Source organism: Lissotriton vulgaris, chromosome 6 (assembly GCF_964263255.1).
Source record: "Lissotriton vulgaris chromosome 6, aLisVul1.2, whole genome shotgun sequence".
NCBI classification, from domain to species: Eukaryota; Metazoa; Chordata; class Amphibia; order Caudata; family Salamandridae; genus Lissotriton; species Lissotriton vulgaris.
This window is the reverse complement of record NC_141694.1, coordinates 791,886,904-791,908,560: the sequence shown is the minus strand read 5'-3', so window position 1 is coordinate 791,908,560 and position 21,657 is coordinate 791,886,904. Positions and strand designations below refer to the sequence as shown.

General features: G+C 41.8%; 1 protein-coding gene across 1 annotated transcript in view; it reads left to right on the top strand.

Moving 5' to 3' along the window:
- The window catches only part of LOC147708012 (N-acetylglucosamine transporter UNC93A-like), a 324,953-nt gene that overhangs the window by 153,895 nt on the left and 149,401 nt on the right, over positions 1 to 21,657 (top strand). The window contains exons 2-3 of the mRNA XM_086926826.1: positions 10,358 to 10,527; positions 17,206 to 17,387. Coding sequence (XP_086782952.1) covers positions 10,438 to 10,527; positions 17,206 to 17,387 — 272 coding nt within the window. The 5' untranslated portion in view covers positions 10,358 to 10,437. The remainder of the gene's footprint in view (positions 1 to 10,357; positions 10,528 to 17,205; positions 17,388 to 21,657) is intronic.

Genomic DNA, 21,657 nt, shown 5'->3' with positions numbered 1-21,657 from the left:
GGCTTATAAATGTATAGATCTGTTTCTGTCTTATGGTTTTTGCAGCACACATATTTTATACTAGAATGATGCTGGTTCAAAAAATGCTTATTGAAAACGTCCCCCTGTATAACATGTACTGTTTCCATGATCCCTGAGGGGTCAGGGTTGTCATGTTCGATAGTTGCCAGAAACTATTTTACTCCTTTGTAAGAGGAGTTCATTAGGGCACTGTGAGATAGCTGGTATACAGGCGAACATATCCGGTGGGGGTGTCTGGAATCAGTCTGGACACCAATCCCACAGTCTATGTTGTCCAAACGTGCAGATCCTATATAGATGTATAGGAACTACACAACAGCATCTACCGAGAGTTGGGATCCAAACATTTCAAGGTTCATGTTATTGAGCCAGGTTTGTAATGTTTCTTGTTTGTTGTCATCAGGAATTTTATGTTGGATGGTTTGAGCTTTCGGTAGGCCCTAGATGCCAGATCTTGGTGATGTCAGGCAGTGTTTGAGGTGTTGGATGTGTGAAGCAGGGGAAACTTTGAAATAGATTGTGCATCATTGGTATATTGATAAATCTTGATTCTGCTATCTATGATTAGAGCACCAAACAGCTCCTTAAAGAGGTTGAAGATGACAGTAGACAGTATGGCATCAGGGGGGAACTCTGCAGGTGATAGGGATGTTTTGGGACCTGGAGGTGTCTGTGTGAATAAAACTGGTGTTTGTTGGTAAGGTAGACCAAGTGAAAGACATTGCTGGTGAATACCTTTGAGACTCCAGGGTGCGTATGAGGGTAGGATGGTTGACTGTTTCGAAGTCAGCTAAGAGGTCCCGCACTATCTGGAGGCAGGGGTCATTTTCATCTCTGGTAATTTTCATCTGAGGCCTGGAGGCAATCGTCTATGATGTGTTATGCACAAAAACATTTTTCAATTTTAAAACTGTCATTTAAAATCACATTAAACAAATGTATCAAATAAATATGAACTTTTGCAACATTGCAAATATATTTTATATTATATCACTTTACGACATATGTTGATGTTGACTTTCACACAATGCATTTGTAGGTGCACATTTTAATGTAACATGTTTTGCTTAAAATAACGACTTTCATGTATCTAAACCAACACTTAAATTGTAAAAAAAAAATGTGCCAGTGCGCAAGATCTTTCTCAGGGAGCATCTGAAGCTTTCATCTCCCACTGCCAGAGCTGCCAAATGCCATTCACAACCCTTCAAAATTCACCGTCCCATTCCTACAAATGGGATAATTTAGATTATTGCTGCCCATGCACTGCTGTTAGAATTGCCTGGTTGCAGGGGCATTGTTAAATCCTTTGCTGATGTTTAACAGTAGGCAAACAGCGCCACCATGTGTATGGCTGCCATAAAGAAGGGCCCGTGTTAAGAAATGATTGCTGGTGCGAGCATCCTGTTAATGCCGTCACAGTCAAACAGCGATGTCAGTCAACCCCAAGTCTGCTTCTATGCTTTAGGAGTATTTTTAAATGGTAAATATTAACTCATTGCAAGCCATTTATATTTATATATATTTTTTTTAAACATTTTTTTATTGATTTTCATTTTAACAAAACATATAATCATTCGTATACAAAATAAAGCAGCATAACACATCACAGTAGCACCATAGTTACCAATCATATATTTAAAAACACCAATTCGCCTTTTCTCAGTTACTGACACCCGGTCCCAACCATGCACCCCTAAATCAACATGTTTCATCCGAGTCTGACTCATTATCCTCTCTGTTTGGAGGAGGTTCGCAAATATTACCTCTATATTTATTCCATGCCCCCCAAATGTTACTCCACTTTTTAGGACATCCTCTATTACTGAACACCTTCCTTTCAGCAACCATGGCTGCATCCATATCTCTACCCCATGCTGCCAGAGATGGGATTACCGCCCTCCCCACTTTTGTGCTATATTCCTTTTGGCAACCATAATTCCCAGTGTTACCCAGCTCTGTCCTGATTGCGTGAGGTCATTCGGCTCCCATATATTTAATAAACAGCCTTTGGTTCTGGCACAAGCGACACCCCTTCCGATTGGGATATGGTTCTCATCACCTGCACCCAGTAGTCCATTATTTTGGGACAATCCCATATGGTATGAAAGAAGGTTCCTTCATCCTTGCAGCCACGCATACAGTAGGGGTGTTCTGCCTTGCTCATCCTATGTAGTGTGTGTCTAGTGTAGTATGACCTATGTAAGATGCGGAGCTGCACCAGTCTGGGGCTCGAGGGTATGCCTACCTCTCTTGGGGATGACAATGCTTCCTGCCACTCTGATTCGTCCATATCACCTATATCTGTAGTCCATTTTTCCCTCACAGGCCTCATTGGGTCAGGCATATTATTCACTAGTTTACGGTATGTAAGAGTGTAAGAGAGGTGGCCCTCTTTGGCATGTAGTTAGTCAATAATCTATCCTCCATAGGGGATGCTTCCGGGACTTCTGTGACGTGTGGCAGTATTGACATGAGGGTGTGTCGTATCTGTGTGTATCGGATCCTTTCTGTGGGGGCCAAGTCATATTGCTGTTGAAGGCTCTCAAATGTGGCTATCTCTCCACCCTCCCTCATATCCCCCACCGTGGATATCCCTATGTCATCCCATCTATCGAATCCCTTACTATTTCTAAGCTTTCCAAGCAGTTTCGTGTCCCACAGTGGAGTGAGCTGGGTCAGTACCCCTCTCCATCCCAGTTTTGCCTGAACCATATGCCATAGTCCCAGCGTGTGGCGCAACGGACCGAACAATGCCGAGGTCACTTTTTTGTCATATAGGGGTGTAAGCATTTCTCTCATGCCCAGTTGCACCCTTTCTGCTTTAAATGCCGGATCTGCCTGCGAGACATGTACCCATTGATTAATTACTTTCAGTTGTGCCGCGAGCCATTTATATTTATATTTTTAATAACATTTTTTACCTACGTTGCTCTGTGGAACTGGAATATAATAAACTTTCTTTTAAATTCCGATGCAAGAAAGCTAAATGATTGTCTAATTTTTATAAATGTATTTTACGAAGTGTAACTCAATGTGGCCTTTATTTGGAGGCTGCAGATAAAAAGATATTCAAAATAGAACTCATTACCCCTCAGCACCTTCAGACACAACCTTTAAGGTTAGCCAGATTCAAAAAATCCAGACTTGATCTAATGTTATGCATTAGATCAAGTAGGTAGGGACCTACCACTAGTAATAATGCCACAATCACAATATAAGGTACAGTTAAGGTCTCAATAAATTATTCCCTTGGCAGCTGGCATCGAGCAGGCAGTCTTAACTTAGGAGACAGGTGTGTAAAGCATTTAAAAACACAAATTGATTTAATAAACAAGTGACAACTCACAATAAAAATCCATCACCAATTTAATAAAATAGGGAATATATGTATTTTCAAAATGACACCAGAATGACAAAAACCCAATCTAGGGAACCAGATATATGATCAAAAGAAAAACTAGTGCTTAGGAGCAAATAGCACTGTAAGGGTTAAAATAGGTTGGACTAGACCATGACAAAGTCACAAATTCGAGCCACTCACCATGTAACACTTTTACACTTACTTCCAGAAGTCTTTCTTGATCAGGAAAAAGTACACCCGCCAAGGGTCCAGAAGCTCTTCTTTGCCTCGTAAAGGTTTGGTGCAACAATTCTCGCAATGCACCTGGTCAAATCCCTTAAAAGTACACTGGACGCTGTTCAGCTGGGCTAGTATTGATGGAGTTGATGCAGGTGACTTCTTAAAGCTCTTTTGTATCTGTTGCTTACAAGGATCTCACTTCTTATACTTTAAAGCGGGGAAGAGCCCTCCTTTGTGAGACCCACAGCTTGCAGCATGTGCAGTCCTTATGATTGCAGTCCTCTGTGGTGCAGACAAGGGGTTCAGTGGGGCAGTCCTTCCTCTTCTTGTTGCTTCTTTTGCGTCTTTGAAGTGTCCACAACACCAAAACCTGAATCTCTGAGTTGCTCCTTGGGAAGTTGGGACAACAAGACCCACAATGCACCTGGCCAAATCCCTAAAAGTCCTGCTGAAGGTGGTCGGCTGGTTTCTTCTTGGTGGAGAGGATGCAGGTGGAGCTCTTTTAACCTGTCGCTTTCAGGGAGTCCACTCCTCAATCTTTCAGAGCCAGACAAAGTCCTTAGGGCAGTAGTTCCAAAAGCGTGCAGTAGGTGCAGTCATTCAGAGTGAAATCCTCTTAGTGCAGGCCAGGGTTCCAGAAGGGCATTCATTTTTCTTCTTGTAGTTTCATTTTTCTTCTTGTAGTTTCAGGAAGGGATCTGAGTTGCTAGGCAGCTCTTCCATCTTTAGTCAGTGTTCCTGGGTGACAAGCAGGGAGGTGCCCCCGACCGATGGGGTGCAGTTGGCCACACTCAGATATGACGACTTCCTCTAAAGTGTAGAATATTATTGACCCAGAAAGCACTATTCTTCCAAAATCCAAAATGGAGAAACTCTCTCCTGGAGGTTAAGATGTGGCTAGGCCTTCCCACAAGCACGGCTAAGATTCCATAACACTCTATTTCTAGCCCCTCTGCAAATCGAATTACTGGGGCTTCTGTCAGGCTGGGGGTGCAGGATGTAGGGGCTTGCCTGTGCTGCCCTAAACTGTCATTGCCTCTTTGAAGACCAGTTTAGTTACTCCACCCCCATCCTTCCTTCTGGTTTGCATCTTGCAGATCTCTTTTCACAGGAAATCATTTATCTCTAGTCAGGTCAGATCACACCTCATTAAGACAGTGTGAGTCAGCCTGGCAGAGGCTGGCCAATCAGAGAAAGGCTGCTGGAAGGCGGGATTTTGGCTCACAGAAAAGAAAGTGCTATAACCTATTTTCTGTGATAGTTATAATTCTAACAGTGACAAGTTGTTGAACTTTTTCTAGCTATCATTTTGATACTTTGAAGTATATTCTTGGCTGCTTTCTTTCAATAGTTAAACTTTAATACAGTATTCCCATGTTATGCTAAAGATACATTGTGCTACAATACGGGAGACATGGAATCATTCTCATTAAAGCAGGTCTCAAACATCATAAAATCATTGTGAGCAGATGGAGCGCCCGGACCAAACAGGCTTCCCAATGCCTTATTTAGGAAAGATCCAACGTTTTGGGCCAGCCAACTAACACCTTTATTTGGTCACAGCCTAAAGACCGGAAACATTCCCGAATCATGGAGAGGCAGCATTCTTCATCCAATCTACAAATCCGGGTCCCGCGCAGACCCTAACAACTACAGGCTGATAGCCTTAATAGATGTGGAGGCCAAGATCTATGCTTCCAACTTGTTGGTGGAACTGGAATCCTGGGTGAGCAGCACAGGGATAATTCCTCGGACACAAACAGGCTTTCGGCCAGGACTGGGCACCTTGACCAACTTATCCGCGTTAACCCTCCTTGTTAACAAAGCAAGCCACAACTCCACCCCGCTGTACACTTGTTTTCTGGACCTAAAAGCGGCCTTTGACAAAGTGCCCAGATCCAATCTTTGGGCCAAAATGAAAGCCTGGGGCATGCCGCCAAAGTTGTTGGGAGCAATAATTGAGCTTTATTCAGACACTTGGGTCCAAGTGAAAAAAGGAGATGGTCGACGCCTGACAAAGAAATTCCACACAACCAACGGTTTAAAGCAAGGCTGCGTACTGGCCCCCAGCCTCTTCAACATCTACACCGCGGACCTAGAAAGTGACCTGCGTACCATTCAGGGGGATCCACCAAAATTGGACCACTCACCTATAATAAGTCTTCAATATGCGGACGACATTGTGCTCCTCTCAAAAACCCCCATCGGTCTACAACGCTTGATCTCCAAACTGTCGCAGTACCTCTCCAACGCACAACTGATTATAAACCTAAAAAAAAAAATACATCCTATGCTTCTGCGGCTCAAGAAAGAAAAAACAACATTTCGTCTGGAAGATACATTCTACCTCTCTAACCCAGGTAGATCAATATAAATACCTGGGAATCCTATAGGACCACCGATTAAAGTTTAAACAGCACTTGGAACAGGGGAAATCCAAAGCCAAGCAGCTTCAATTTGCTTTTAAAACTGTCCAAAAGCAATTAAACGGACATTCCACTGGCCACATTCTTAAGATTGCAGCCGCTAAATTTCTGCCATCACTAACATATGGTTCTGAATTATTGGCAACCCGGGACTTCGCAGTGTTAAATCTCGCCCAATCCAGGCTGTTCAAAAACCTTTTCTCAATCCCGCGTCATATCTCTCAAGCCCAAATTCGTTTGGAGTTTGGTCTTACTAACCAGCTCCCGGCAAGACAAGGAGCACTCGTCAAATATTATTGGCGCATGAGAGACGCAGCAGACGAATCCCTGGCGCACCTTTGCTGGTCAGAAGTTGAAAAACAGGCCGGGCTTCCGGGCTCAATATATAAGACCTTGAGGCAAGCTCTCAAAGCATTAAAACTGGAAGAATCCTGGCTTTTGCCCATGACTTATTTTGCTTTCAAGCTGATAACCAAGAAAGCAGTCAAACAAGCATCATTACTCATGGATAAAGCAGCAATGGCTGGCAAAAACCATGCCTGGATCGTTTTGCCGTCATATACCCACTTAAAACCTCAGGAATATTTGAAAGAATGCTTTAGGGACCACTACAAAAGGAAACTAAGCCTGTTAAGGCTGGGCTGCTTTTCGACCAAAGATCTCACTCCAAGATGGCTACGGCTGTGGGAAACTCCCGACTGCCGCCTCTGTGGCAACGGCACAGAGTCTTTACTGCACCTTATATGCATATGCCCGGCACTTCAGAATCTTCGAAAAACGCTTCTTCAATCACTTCTAAGAGAAGCCCAGGTGAGAACTTGTAGGGCGGCGGTGATAAGATGCCTAAGTGGAACTTGGATAGAACTCTCATGTAAAACCATAACATTTTTGAATCTCGCTGCCATAGAGCTGGAAAACAGGGCAGCAATCAAAGAGATCTCCGGACAATAGGCCAGGCTTTGGCCGGCCACGGACTCTTCCACTCTTTTCCCCTCCTCCCCAAATGGTCGCCTTTTTGTATTACGAGTTAAAAATTAACGTGCCCCCTGTGTGAACTCCCATTATTCTCCCATACCTTTTCACCTCTCCCCTTCTTATTATGAGTTAAAAATAATGTGCATCCAGAACGAATACACAAGATTCCTTTTATTCTTTTTCCTTTTAGACCTTTCCCCGCTAATTTTGCATATTTTATGATATCAGTTTTTAAGTTGATTCAAAGTTGATTTTGTGTTGTTTTTATGATGAAAATGTTGCTTGCATGGTGGTAAGTCCACCCTTTTATGATTTTTTTAAAATCAAATAAAGTATTATCTATGCTACAATGGGGATAAACAAAATTGGCAGTTTCTTTCTCACCAGCTCATATAAAACATATTTTATAATGTTCCTGCTTCTTGATACAAGGCAACCTACCCCTGGGGTGCCTAGGGGAGACCCCAAAGGTGACCTTTAAGTAAAAATAAGGTAGTTGGAGACTTCGGAAGTACCTTTAATTCCAAAGTCAAATGTGCATGTAATTTAAGTTTCAAAGCAGCCTGCAAGGCATGGCTGGCTTTTAAAATGACATCAGGCACCACAATAGTGCACACTTAAGTGCCTTAAGTCTACTGGGCCTCTAGACGTACATGCCCTACCATATGCTAGGGACTTAAAGGTAGGTTGTCAGTACCAATTGTAATTATACCTAATAACCATGTACTTTTAATCAAAGCACAGGCCCTGGGTCTGTTTAGCGGAGCCCAGGGCACAATCAGTCAGAAGACCACCATCTAGTAGCCAAAATGGGAGCAAAAAGTGGGGGGACACTACAAAAAGGTATTTATTTCTCACAAAGAGCCACAGTAAAACGTGAAATGCATTCATTGGGAACTCTTTAGAATATATTACCTCCCTGGTATAGGCAATGACTGCAGTAAGATACACCCCTTACCTGGATGTTTGGAAAGACTCAAGGAGCCATGGGGCCACCCAGAATCCTGACTCCTGTTTCCCAACCCGGTGTGTTGTTAGGATTCCCCAGCAAGGTCAGTATGAACTAATCCCTCTCCCGATATCATCTCAGTATGGCCACAATCCAAAACAATGAAAAATCCTTGAAGCAGACAGAAATTTCAGCAGAAGCCTTGCAAAAGACAAAACAAGAATCCCCCAGCAAAGACCAACAACCAGACTGAAGATCCAGCTACACAAGCCAATCAAAAGATCCATCACTCTCTGTCCCTGCTAATAATATGAGGCCAAATGTGGCATCTCTCTTTCTAGAGGTATCTAGTAAAGGAAAGTGAGTCATCCTATATGCAATTTTATACAGACTCAAATCAGCATTGAATGTTTGAGATTTCTGCTGAGTGATGAATGATGATTTTATGAAACTTATCATATTGGATTGATGAGAAATAAAATATGTTTTCAACCTTGCAACCACCTTCATCTAATTTTTATCATAGAGGACAGGTAAAAGAAATTGTGCATAATGATGGGCTGTTCTTAACAGGTTTAGTTGTTTGATGCAATATTGAATAAAACAGTTTTTACGTAGCTTTGAAATGTATCCTTTAATTTAAGTATACAAATCAAATGTGTCCTTAAATCTAAACGTGCAAATGTACTCATACAGTTTGTAGTAAATTTACTACTTTTGGCTATGCACCATGTCCAAGGGAAAATTTACTTCAAAGTGTACATCTACAATTCTAATCCCTCTGAAATGGGATATAACCAAATTTACGACTGGAAAGTTGCTACCAGTAACTTTTCACATGTAGGCAAAGGTCTCCAACACCAGAGCAGAGTTCTCTCTATAGAAAAATATAGGGACATTTTAAAAAGTCGATTAAACTTTAAAGAAATAGTAAAAATATGTTATTAATATTAATTTTATATATTTATTTTAAATAAAGAACGCAATAAAAACATGCTACAGCACTATCAACTTAATTTGTAATTAAAAATGTAATTAATTTAAATATATTTAATTAACTTAAAACATTTTTTTAAAGATTTTTCGAAAAAAAAGAAATCCCACGAAAAGTAAAGTATTTCTGTTTATTTATCACTCATTAAACATTGCTAAAAAACATCTATGCAAATAATTAAATTAATTTCATTAATTTTAGAAAAAGGCACATTTATTTTTAAAATGTAAAAGGTTATTCAAATATTTCATATTAAAAAATAAATGTTTTATTTATATTCATTTTTAACATTACAATAAAAGCAGATATATAGTTAAACAACAAAAATTAACATAATTATTTTAACTTTGTTTCCTCAGGGAATTTATTTTAAGTGTCCATTACTCTATTATTGCCTATGAGAGTGTGTTGCAGCACCAGTTGTTGCCCATGTGTGGTGTTGGATTTACACCAGGTCTGAGCGGGGGTACATTTATGACTGTTTGGGTCCATTTTGGCTGTAGTAAGTATAAAAGTGCCGTTTGTGAATAACAATGGGCCTACTCTTTTCTGAGTGAGTATGTGCCCCTCTCCAACTCCTCATCAACCCTCATTTAACCCCACTTAACCCCTCATTAAATCCCTCCCATTTTGTAATAAGTATGATTTTCCAGTTACTCCCCTCATCGCTCCCACATTTACTAATAAAAAATAGGCTCATGTGTGTAGACAAGACAGACATCTCTGCATCAGAAAAGAAAGGAGAAACAGAGACCTTTACACGTAGGTTTGTAAACTGCATTTTTGTAGTCTGTGAGTAGCATTATTTTAGTACTACTAAATACAATACAAAATGCAGTTTGTGAATATGCCCATGGTTTTTATTTGCCACATATCATGACTACATTATAACTCCATAAACCATAACACAAGTCGTACTTCATGCATTGCCTTCTGAATTAAATGACTGATCACCTTTCATCTTTTACACAGGGAAGTCATGCCTTTATGCTCCATAACAGGCACGTTGCAGGTGTGATGGCCTCTGAATGGAACAGAATTATGATTAAAAGGCAGTACAAAGACGTCCAACAATCTCTTGCCAGAAAGAGATTTACTTGAGAAACACCTGTTCAGAACTAATCCACCAGGACTGCGAAATGATTAAATAAATGTACTCTTCTTGTGTACGAAACAAGTTTCCCTCAGGCTGTATAGCAGACATATTTGGTTAAACCCACTATTTATTTGCAGCTGAACCCCAAGAGCTATTAAAAGAAAGTGAAATGGGTTTTCTGGGATCATTATCTCTTTTTATCTAAATCCTGACTTCTACCCTTTTCTAAACAGACGCCTACACTGTGCACTACTCAATGTCATAATGAATATGCGACGCCATAATGATATATCTGTGCCTCTTCACTCTGCAGCATCTGCCTCACTTCCGGATCGTGCTCAAAACCCGTAAACCTCCGAGTATTTAGGTCTACGTGTTTAACTGAAAGTGAAAATGGAAATACTTCACTTGAAGAACATCCTCATCCTTGGTGTTGGGTTTCTGCTTTTATTTACTGCCTATGGAGGGCTTCAAAATTTGCAGGTAAGCGAGATGGGCTCATAATTAATACATTATGTTATTTTTTACATTCTCGGCCATTTGTACTCTGAAATGTATAGTTATTCTATCCTTATTACTATGTCTTTACACTTTAGAGTATTTCTTGCTATTCAAAATGTTGGAGGGGAGTAACTGGGCTTACACAAAGCACCAGCTCATACTTGCCTGTGAAGATAAAAGAAAGGTGAATTATAGCTTCAACAAAAAAATGCATAATTTTCTGGTAGGATATTTGTCTTCGTATAATTTCGCATTTGTGGGTAACCAGTTGGCAGATCTCACTGCATCAGTGTGTGCTTGAAACTCTGGTAATGCAAACAAAAACAGCAGTGATGGACAGAGCCTGTGCGTGGAATTCCAGTGATCTCGCCTCAACAGGACTGAGGGCTGCACGCGTTCTTACGCTGGCTGTCAATTAAAACAATCACATTTGCATGTCTGCTTGTGTGTCCACTAGTCGTAAGTAATGTCTCAAGCAGATTGGTTTCCCCTTGCACCGATTTCTAGACTACTTAAGAGCTGTGTGTCGGTCTGAAGAACAGAGCCATGTGGCTCCTGCAGTTTCCAGACTCCATTGCCTGGCAGCACAGACATGCCCCCACAGCCCTCCAACCACCACTGCAGGGGGAGGGACTTAGTCCACTGAAGACTGAGGCTTGTACCTGCCACACAGTTGCCCTGCAGAGGTCTATGTGGTACTGTTGGTGGGGAAGGGGTCTTCTACTCGGGGTAGTGTCACTTCCCAATCGAGGGGGCAGCTGCTTTTGATCCTCTTGTCCTGGCTAGACCAGTAAAGTTTAGTTTATATGGTTTGGCTCACAGGCCACTGTGCACAATGAGGAGGCTAGCGGTCACATCCTCACCTCTTCCTCGGCCTTGCCAGAGGGGCTTATGTACAGGAAAGCCCATAATAGTCAATGATTCCTAGCACCGAGCACCATGTGTAGACGTGGAGAGTATTATAGGTGTTCAGAAGAGCTCTGGCTATTTCTCTCGGGAGTGGCTACAACACCTGCCTAAGCGCTCTGGCAACACTGCCTAAATATTGGGTTCCTGGCTTAAGCTTAGCTGTAGCTGGGGGCAAGGGGTGTAAGGCATAGAAGACCTTGCTATATAAGTTGTATTATTTTTGACAGGAAAATGAATGACATCATACTCCAGGAATGGACAGAGCGTTCATTGAGATTGGCAGACAGGCCTGCCAGTCACTATGAGAACTGAATGCAATATTAGAAGCCCTCTTGTTGGTGCTCAGGGGAAGTTTTGCTTTCATATGGGATTTTTCAAGAGAGAGTATCTTTCCTCTGCAGGCATGGGCTCTCTATGCTTACTGTCACAAATAGACAATGTCTGAGTGGTGGAAGTTCTTCTTATACTCTTGTGGGACGTCATTCATTTTACAATTACCTGCCTTCCTATCTAAACTGTGTCTTCAGTACCAGTTGCCCCAGATACTACCCAGAGCGTACAAACCTTTTCTAATCGAAGAGGATAAACCTGCTGGGATGGGCAGGCCCAAATGACCAAAACTACTTGGCAGGGATTTGGTTATCTGCCCTTTAGGATCAGAATACGGATTCTTGATCCAATTTCAACTGTTTGAATCTTTCCTCACTATTTGACTTTTTGATGGTGTATCCTCAGGGCTCCTAAATGTTCAATATTATCTTGCTTGCTTTCGGCTACAGAGTATTTTAGGGAACTGACCTATTCTTGTAACATGTGGCCCTATCTTTGTGGCTTTGCACACATCTCCTTTTTTGTTTTATGGCCTAATCATTACACCATTGAGTCTGTGTAAGATCCTCTGACATCATCATTCAGGAGAGGTAGGAATGGTTGCTCAGAAGTGTGTTTCCAGACATTGCAAGTCCCTCCATCTACCTGGTCGCCCAGCTGGCTAAATGTTTATCTGACAACTGCCGTGCTCTGTGGTGCCAGTCATATGCGATGCAGTCATTCCATCACCAGCTCACACAGCTATGCTTTATTTGTTGACTTCTTCAAACACTGGTAGCGAGTTATGAACTATATGCCAAGTCAGCATGGATTCCAATAGTCCTCACCAGCAGGTACATTTAAGAAAGAACTCAAAGTGGGACTTTAGGGCATTTGCCAAGAGAGTGGTTTTACACACTTAGGGCCTTATTACGATGAGGCTCGGAAAGCCTCTGACCACAGGTCAGAGGCTTTCAGAGTCTTATCGCACTTTCACTTCCGGCCACCTAATTACAATCTAGGCAGTCAAAAGTGAAACCGGACGGTCATTCAGGCTGGTTTCCGATGGGCTCAAGAAGCCCATCGGCCAGTTGGATACCAGCATGTAATCCCAGTGGACGGTTTTTCTGCCATTGGGATTCTGATGCTTGGTTTCCGACAGGCTTTCCATGCTGGACTTTCCGACATGGTTATCTGGTCGGAAAGCGAGTTTGGGGGCCCATAGCAGGGCTCCCTTGTCCCTGTGGTCTGCGGTTGGTGGCCGGCGGTGCACCAATGGTGGCCCCCTGGTAATCCCTACACTGCATGGAAGGCACCTTGAGTTGCCTACCACGTGGTGCAGGGATTAACAGAATCTCCCATATCTCTATGGGAGCCTGTGCTACGGACGGTCAAAAGAAGCATTACGTTGATGACAGTGCTTTGTTTTCAGCAGAACAAAATGAGCGACAGTAAGCCGCTCTGCAATGGGTCATCACTAACATTCTTTGCCATTTCTATCCTGGCTGGGAGAGGTATCAAAAGGGAAGGGCCTGCAAATATCCTTCAAAACCCCCACGACCATTTCTAATAATCACACTGTGGATACTAATAAATATTATTTGAAGATTGGAATGTGGAGCACTCCATTGAACACAATAGAGTTCTCCTTGCTTCTACGGGCGGTGAAGGCCAGCAGAGCAACCTTCCAATGTTGTTTTGAACAAATGCCTCTCAGAGCCCGAGGGGATTTCAATCCCCTTGGGCTCTGAGTGGCCTTTGTTTTATTTGTTTGAACATTCTGCCCTCTAGTAGCAGAAAGTTACTATTAAGTAGTGGGTTATACCGGCTATTAAAGTCCTTATCCCTTGTTAAAGTCCCTCGCCTTCGGCTCGGGCCTTTAACGCTGGAGCGCACCTTTAATAGCCGATATAACCCACTACAGTGGGCTGTAAGGCTATTGTAAGGTCTGCTTAACCAGAACAGTATGTTTGGCAATCATATTTGATTGCATTTTTAAAACAGTAACAAAACTTAACTTCAATGTTTAAATAAGTGTAGACATATTTAAACATTGGCAGTTTAATAGAATAATTGTGAAAAATGTTGAGAAGCTGCCCCTGGGATTTGTTTTTTTCACTGGGGTGAGGGTGGTGCAGCATTAAAACGTTTGGAAACCACTGCCTTACACCTCCTTAAGGCAGGTGTAACAGTGGGAAAATGTTTCAATTTCTCCATATTTTTAAACTTTGCATGTGTGCTGCAAGGCTCCCTTTCCAGTACAAAATCTATGCTTATATGGGCATGAAGGGGAGGTATAAGAGTGGAGGATTTGATGAAGAAGTAGGAAAATCCTACAAAAAAGACAATAGTTGTAAATGCATTTAAAAAAAATGCATCTTAAGATTATGTTGCCCATGCACTGAACCATATATTTTAAGTCTGGAATTTGAGAAGCTAATGGCTTTTAGAATTGTCTGGTTTCTCTTATCTCTCCAGAAAGTTTTATACATTCCCATGTCTTACTATAAAGCGACATGATGGCTTTCAGCAGTTTATTTGGGATATTCCAATTTTGTTCCTTCTACCAAGGTTTGTTACAGGCCACTCCATCGAAAGCAGTGGAGTAGTAGACGAAGCAAGCAAACACATGCAGGCTTTTAGAATTGGCTGATTGTTGGTCTATATATGACAAGGCTACGTTGTTATCTACTGTTGATCCTCCCTCGTGAAAGCCGGTTTGATAGAATGGAAGCAGACCCTGCTATGTGTCCCATTCGACTTGTTCTTTTAGTAGAATAATAGTGCATGCCTTTCCTTCCATATCCAATAGTGCAATTAATCTGTCATTTTTTGGGTCCTTCTTGTCCCCCTTCCTGTGGATTTGAAGGAGCAGGGAAGCCTGCCAGGAGTATAGGACATCTTCCTTTGTTTTGCACTCCATATATTGTCGAGATTATAGCTGCTCCAAAAGTAAGGGTCTTCTCTAAATAGAGAACCGGGAAGGCCATTGGGGCCTAGTGCATCATCCTTTCCGGTCCTCTTTAGCATAGTGATTACTACCCGTTCTTCCACAAGTACATCCTCTAAGTTGGTTGATAGAGTGATTGTCATTTTTTTCCGTTACCATGGCCATTGTCCAAGATGATCCCATTTGATTATGTGTTTTTTCTGTTTTTAGAGTTCTGACATGTGCTACCCATCTATCTACTGGTTCCGAATTGCGCCGTTCACTCTTGGTGTAACATAGAGTGTTTATATGGCTTCAAAATTGCTGTTATTTATTCTGGGTAATTAGGTCAAATGTATTTATCCATTTGGCCTTTTGCTGTTTCCTCTTTTGGGCTCATACTAGCTGTTTATGTTTTTTTGTGGCCGTAGCTAGATCCTGCCAGGTGGTGGTGGTGGTTCCTAATCTGTTGTTTGCTCAGAGTTCGCCTCTTAGTTTGCATGCGCTTGTTTTGACCTCCCTCATGGGACCTAGGGTGTAGTTGTTAAAGTTACTACGTTTCTGTTGAGGGTTACCTAGTAAAAGTGAGCGCAGGTTGATGACCAAAGGCCAGCCATGGATCAAATTCTAAGTTTGGAGATTGGTTGGCCAGACCACTACCAATGGCCTTTCCAGCCTTCCATCTTGGCTGAGCGACTAAATCATTTCTTCATTTCAGGGAACTAGAGACATCACAAGTCGCCTGTAATAAGGTAATTAGAGACAGGCTTTTATACAGGGTTTGCAGGCTCGCACATATCATAACAAAATATTACAGCTATTCCAAAGCACAGAAAGCAATTCTGTGATGCACAATGATTGGCTCTCATGGCAAGGTGTGCTAGTACTTTGTGAGCATGGCATTGCATTGTTCGTCCAAGCCTTTTGATGATATAATACTTTCATGTTAATGGCACAAGTTACTATTTCTAGGTCCTCACATAAACTTCGGGCCAAATTATGATAGCGGTCAGACGTCGCAGCGGAGTGGAAACCGACCAACATATAGTCAGTGGTTCCACCCTCCAAATTAAGATGCAACCTCTGCATCTGGCCCTCACTGTCTCAGGTCATACCGAAAGGGCTTTGTCCCTGCTAAAAAGCCCGTAATTATGGTTGAACATGCAAGAATCAGGATGATCTCCTGGTAAAACCAGGACCACATTTAATGGATATCCCTGATATCGATTGCTGTATTACAGACTTTTAAATCCAGGACATTGGTAGGTAGTGGCCAACTTGTTAGGAATTACCCATATAGTGAGATCCCTCAAAAAGTAGAACTCACAGCCATTAAGTGGTCAAAGGGCATCCATGACACTTGAGCCAATTTCCTCCTTTATTTGTTTTTTTTAGCAAGCAGCACTTTGCATTCTGGGACTTTGCATCGTGTGAATTACTAAAATATACATTCAATTGAAAATATTGGCGATTTTTGGACAAAGATCATAGATCTGTTCTATATATATTGATATATTCACCCCTTGATAGAGCCAATAGGTCTACTTTTAATATTTTGGTGTTGTAACTCTTTGACAAAGTCAGTAAGTCAGCCTCAGTGGGGCTAGGACCTACGAGACCAACCACACATTGCGCATGCCAGAAGGCTGTGTGCTGCAGGGGTAGGGCTGTCACAGAAATTCACTGAAAAAAAACAAAGAGTAAAGTGACTTTGTAGTAAGGAATTGTAATTATATCATACTTTATATTGTTTTTAAAACTGAATAATTCTCTGAAAAAAACAAAGGTAACATTATAGTTGAAAATTTCAGTCACATAATTAATGCCCTAAAGTAACTCAATCTTGCATCCTCGCCATGTACTGCTTATGACCTCACATATTACAACACTCCTGATATGTTCTATGACATATTTATGACCACTGATGTCATCTCAATTGACATCATTGATGACATCACTGAAAATAATAATATATGCGAAGAATCTTATTGTTTAATTACATTTATTGGAAGCATATGGCTGCCCGTTTTGGCAGTGACGTTTTGTTGTGTATACTTGCAATAAAAAAATAAAAAATGTAACCATCACAGCAGCTTGCCCTTGCATGTTCTATTGGCTTTTTTAATGCTTGTTTCCCATTGGATCACTCTATCCCATATATTACATTCAGCAAAAAACAAAACAAAATTGTGATCTGTTTTGGTTGTGGTGTCTACAGTACTCACTCCAAACACAATCTTACAAGAAGAAAGGCTAAAAATGCATTAAACCAAAATTGAGGGGGAGCTTGTAATGCAACATTTTCTTGAGACACTGAATTACCACAACTTCTAAATGGCCATGTACATCACAACCAAGAAAGACCTGTGTTTAATGCTCTTTTATAAGCAGATATGTATTGCAAAAAACATTTGTGTAACTAGTCATTACACCAACATATTCTTTTGATGATGCAGTTTAACTTCTATTCTGAGTACTCCTGTCTAATTATGTTTGTTGTTTATTTTTTACAGAGCAGCCTGAATCCTGCTAAAGGGATGGGTGTTGCCTCAGTATGTGTCATTTATGTGTCCCTCATCATCTCCTCAATGTTCCTGCCTACTATAATCATCAAGAAAATTGGTTGCAAGTGGACAATTGTTATCTCCATGTGCTGCTACGTCACATACACAGTGGCAAACTTCTACCCACAATGGTAATGAACACATAGCACAACTTTCTTGTAATTGAAAATAGTAACATCTGTAGACAACTATTGAAATGAACCGATGTCATGTTTTAAGCACTCACTCTTTATTGTTCTGACAAGCATTAATCCGACATTAACATTATGTGACCATTAGGCTCTTTTGTGTTATAGGAAAAGTGAACTACAAGTCCCAGAATCCAAAGTGCTGCTTGTTAAAAAAACAAATAAACCACAGTATTGGCTCAAGGTGTCATGGATGCCATTTGGCCCCTTAATAGCTGTGACTTCTACTTTTTGAGGGATATCGCAATATGGGTAATTCCTATTAAGTTGGCCTCTCCCTACCAGTGTTCTGGATTTAAAAGTCTGTAATACTGCAACCGATATCAGGGATATCCGTAACACTTGGTCCTGGCTTTACCAGGAGATCATCCTGATTCTTGCCTGTAAGATCATAATTGCAGACTTTTCAGCAGGGACAATGCCCTTTCGGTATGACCTGATATAGTGAGGGCCAGATTTACTAAGGACTTGCCATCCCCTTGTGTGATGCAAGTATTCGCAAAGCAACACACATCCTTGGATTCTGAAACACACATAAAAAAAGGAAAATGCCTTTAAGGATTGTTTGAGCAGGAAGGTGTTCCTTACTGCATGAAAACAATCCTGCTTGCAACACAGGAATCCCTGCACCATGGTACAAGAGTTCCTGCATGGGTGCTAGGCAGTACACATTGTGCCAACGCAGGGAGGCAGGTGCCTTATTTTTAAGTACATCTGGGTCTAAGTGCGATAATACTGTATCACTTGTAAAGAAGGACTTATTCTCAAAATTGAGGTAGACTCTTTAGAAATCAGTCCTTTTCTTCCATTTCAAAGTTTTGCTTAATACATTGCATTTGTATTAAAGGCACAAGAGGGCATCATAGGCATCAAACAAAGCAGTAGAAATCTTGAGCGAATGAAAGTATTATATATGTACATTTTAGTACTATTGAAATTTATACTATTAACTGTCCAATGGTCAAAATGTATACGATGCATAACTGTACCGAACAAATGTTTTGGATTAAGTTTTTTTAGGATTATACCAAGGGAAAGAGAGGAAGATGAGTTGCCCTTGGTTGTGTAGAAAGTCCTCATACTCCCTTAAGGACGGCTTATCTGCCATTGGGCTTATGATGTCGGTTTCCGACAGCCTTTTTTACCGCTAGCAGGGCCCCCTTACCCCCTGGCCCTTTGTATGTGGCCCTATCATGCCTGTGCCTGCCGCACGGTGCAGGGATGTTAAAACATTTTTTTTTTTTAATGGGAGCTTGTGCTGTGGGCGGTTTTGGCCCGCAACACAAGCTCCATTGAAAAAAATACATTTGCGACCGCACAATGTGCACTAGATGCGGTGTCGGAACTGCCGACCTGAGGTCGGTCAGTTCCCCATCCTCAACGATGTCGGTCTGAGGGAACTCCGACCGACATAGTAATAAGGCCCATAGTGTTTATTTTCTGACTACTAGAGGAGTGTGTTATCCATAAAGGAGTGTGTAATGTATTGTGTGTTTCAGCCCATCTTCTCATGTCTACAAATGAATGAAATGCTCGGAGGCAAGGCCTTCCAAAAAACTGTGCCAACAAGTTTTATAAGAGTGGAAGAATGGATAGGAGAGAGAAAGAGTAGGAGAGAATTAAATGCATAAATAAACAAGAACTTTAAACCCACTTGCACTCCCAAAGGAAAAGACAAGACTCTTGTACCCACCCCTCTTTAGACAAAGTTGGGGTGGAGGAGCACCCGGAGCAAGCCTCCAAAAGCTAATGTAACAGTTAGCTTGTTGAGTTATTGACATTACTAAACTTAGAGAATAATAAGAAAACCTTAATTGTCTACACTTTGCTAAAAAACTGTAGAGAGCTTTTCTTTTAATGCAGAAGTCTGACTAAATGATAATAACAGTGAGAATATTACTCATATGGCTTGGATGTGGCATATCTTCTAATCAACCAATATTGGTTCACAGGGTAAAATTCTAGCACAGGAAGAGACCAGTGACAAAAATAGGAAAGCACTTAAACATACCATACAACAGAGTAGCAAAGCCTCTTATAGACAACTCATCTTTTACTTTGCTAAGTTTACTATCCAGAGTTCAAATTGAGAATCAGTCAGGACAATGCAGACAGGAGAATGTTCAAATCTTCCCTAAAACACTAATACCAAATGCTTTGGACCACTAAATGCGCCGCTCTGGCGTACCGCATTGTTGCCAACACCAGAAGCAAAAATATCTTCGCCATTGTGAAAAAATTCACCACTGGCCGCTTTCAATTCGATCATCCCATAGCCGGACCTTTGCGCAATCTCCCTCAATTCTTCTGCAACAAAATCCCCACCATTTACAGCAACTGCAGCCTGCACCTGAGCTCGGCAGAACTCACGGTAAGCCTCCTGGTCCAATCAAATTACCAATGCTAACCACATGGGCCGTCATCACACCCGAGAAAAAACGCCACCACCATGAAGTCCATCCACTAAGGGGCACCTTCGGACCCATGCCTCTAACACCCTTACGCCAGAGGACTGCAGCTCATCAGCCCCATGCTCACATCCATTGTGAAAGCCTCCACCTTTTCTGTGAACCTCCCCGATGCTTGAAAATACACAGCTGTCCTATTGCTGAAAAAACCCTCTACGGGCCCTTCAACTCTTGCCAATTACAGACCAATCTCCCTGCTACCTTTCTCAGCCAAGATCTTAGAGAAAATCATCAATAGACATCTCACTGAATACCTCAATGACCACCAACTACTTGACACCACTCAGTCTGGTTTTAGACTGAACCACAGCATGGAAATTGCCCTCACCGCTGCCATGGATGACATCTGCATGACTCTGGACAGAGGAGACTTGGTAGCTCTCATCCTCCTTGACTTCTCTTTAGCATTTGACACAGTCACCCACCCCATGCGCATTACAATACCTACACAACATCAAAATCTAAGGAAACACACTCCTATCGATCCGCTCCTTCCTGACTGGAAGGGCATAGTCAGTCAACCTGGCACCATACTCCCCAGGTGCCCGAGACCTCATCTGTGGCGTTCCACAAGGATCCTCAATGAGTTCAACCCACTTCAATGCATCAACACCCTCTCCTATGCCAATAAGACTCAACTCACTCCTTTCTTAATGAACAAGAACCACAGTAGCCATATCATGTTCAATGCCTGCATGACTGAAATCACCCACTGGATGAAGACCAACTGACTAAAGCTAAACAACAACAAGATCAAAATCAGGGACTTCAGGAACAACACATCACTATGAGACTCCAACTTGTGGTCATTAGACTTAGAACTGACACCACCCACACCAGGAACCTTGGGATCATCATCAACAGCAAATTTGACATGACCACTCAAGTCAATGCCGTTACCACCGCATGCTTCCAAATCCTGATGATGCTGAGGACGATTTTCAGTCAGCATCCAGAAAATCATCACACATGTCCTGGTCACATGCAAGCTGTACTATGGGAATATATTCTATGCCGGGATCAACAAAAGACTTAACAGAAAGATGCTTATCATTTTTAAATAGGAGGCCAGAACCACTCTGAAAGCTTCCACACTGCACTCACATCACATCACACCTGAAGGATCTCCATTCGCTCCACATCTACAAATGAACACAATTCAAACTCCTCACCCACACTTTCAAGGCACTATGTAGCACTGGCCCTGCACACTTCAACAATTGCATCTGCTTTCACAAACCTTCCAGTTCCCGCCTCTCATCAGACTCCTAATTGCAAAATTCCATACATATGGAATACCAGATCCAGCAGTAGAGTCTTCTCCTACATCACTCCTAAAGCATGGAACAGCCTGCTGCTTCACATAAGAGCCTCCTTCTCACTTCTCGAATTCTACAGGAAGCTGAATACCTGGCTTTTTGAGTAGTCCCACTAGGCTGTAGGCGTTTCTAGACTCACACCTGCTGAGCACCTGGATACCCTCCCTGGTGATAGTGTGATCTACAAATCTTCATAACATAACTATTAGCGTTTGATAATGACTAATTATGAGCTGTGCAAGTTGGGGTCTGAATTGCGGCAGATAATACTACCAAAAGTACATTTTGCAAAAGTTGCTGTGTTACTGTTCCATTTCTGTATGGTTAGTGCTCACTAGGAAAGCCTGAAGATAATCCAGTTCCTCAAAGATATGGACTTACAATTAAAGGTTATTTTTAAGTGGGATGGTCCTACAAAGAAGAAAT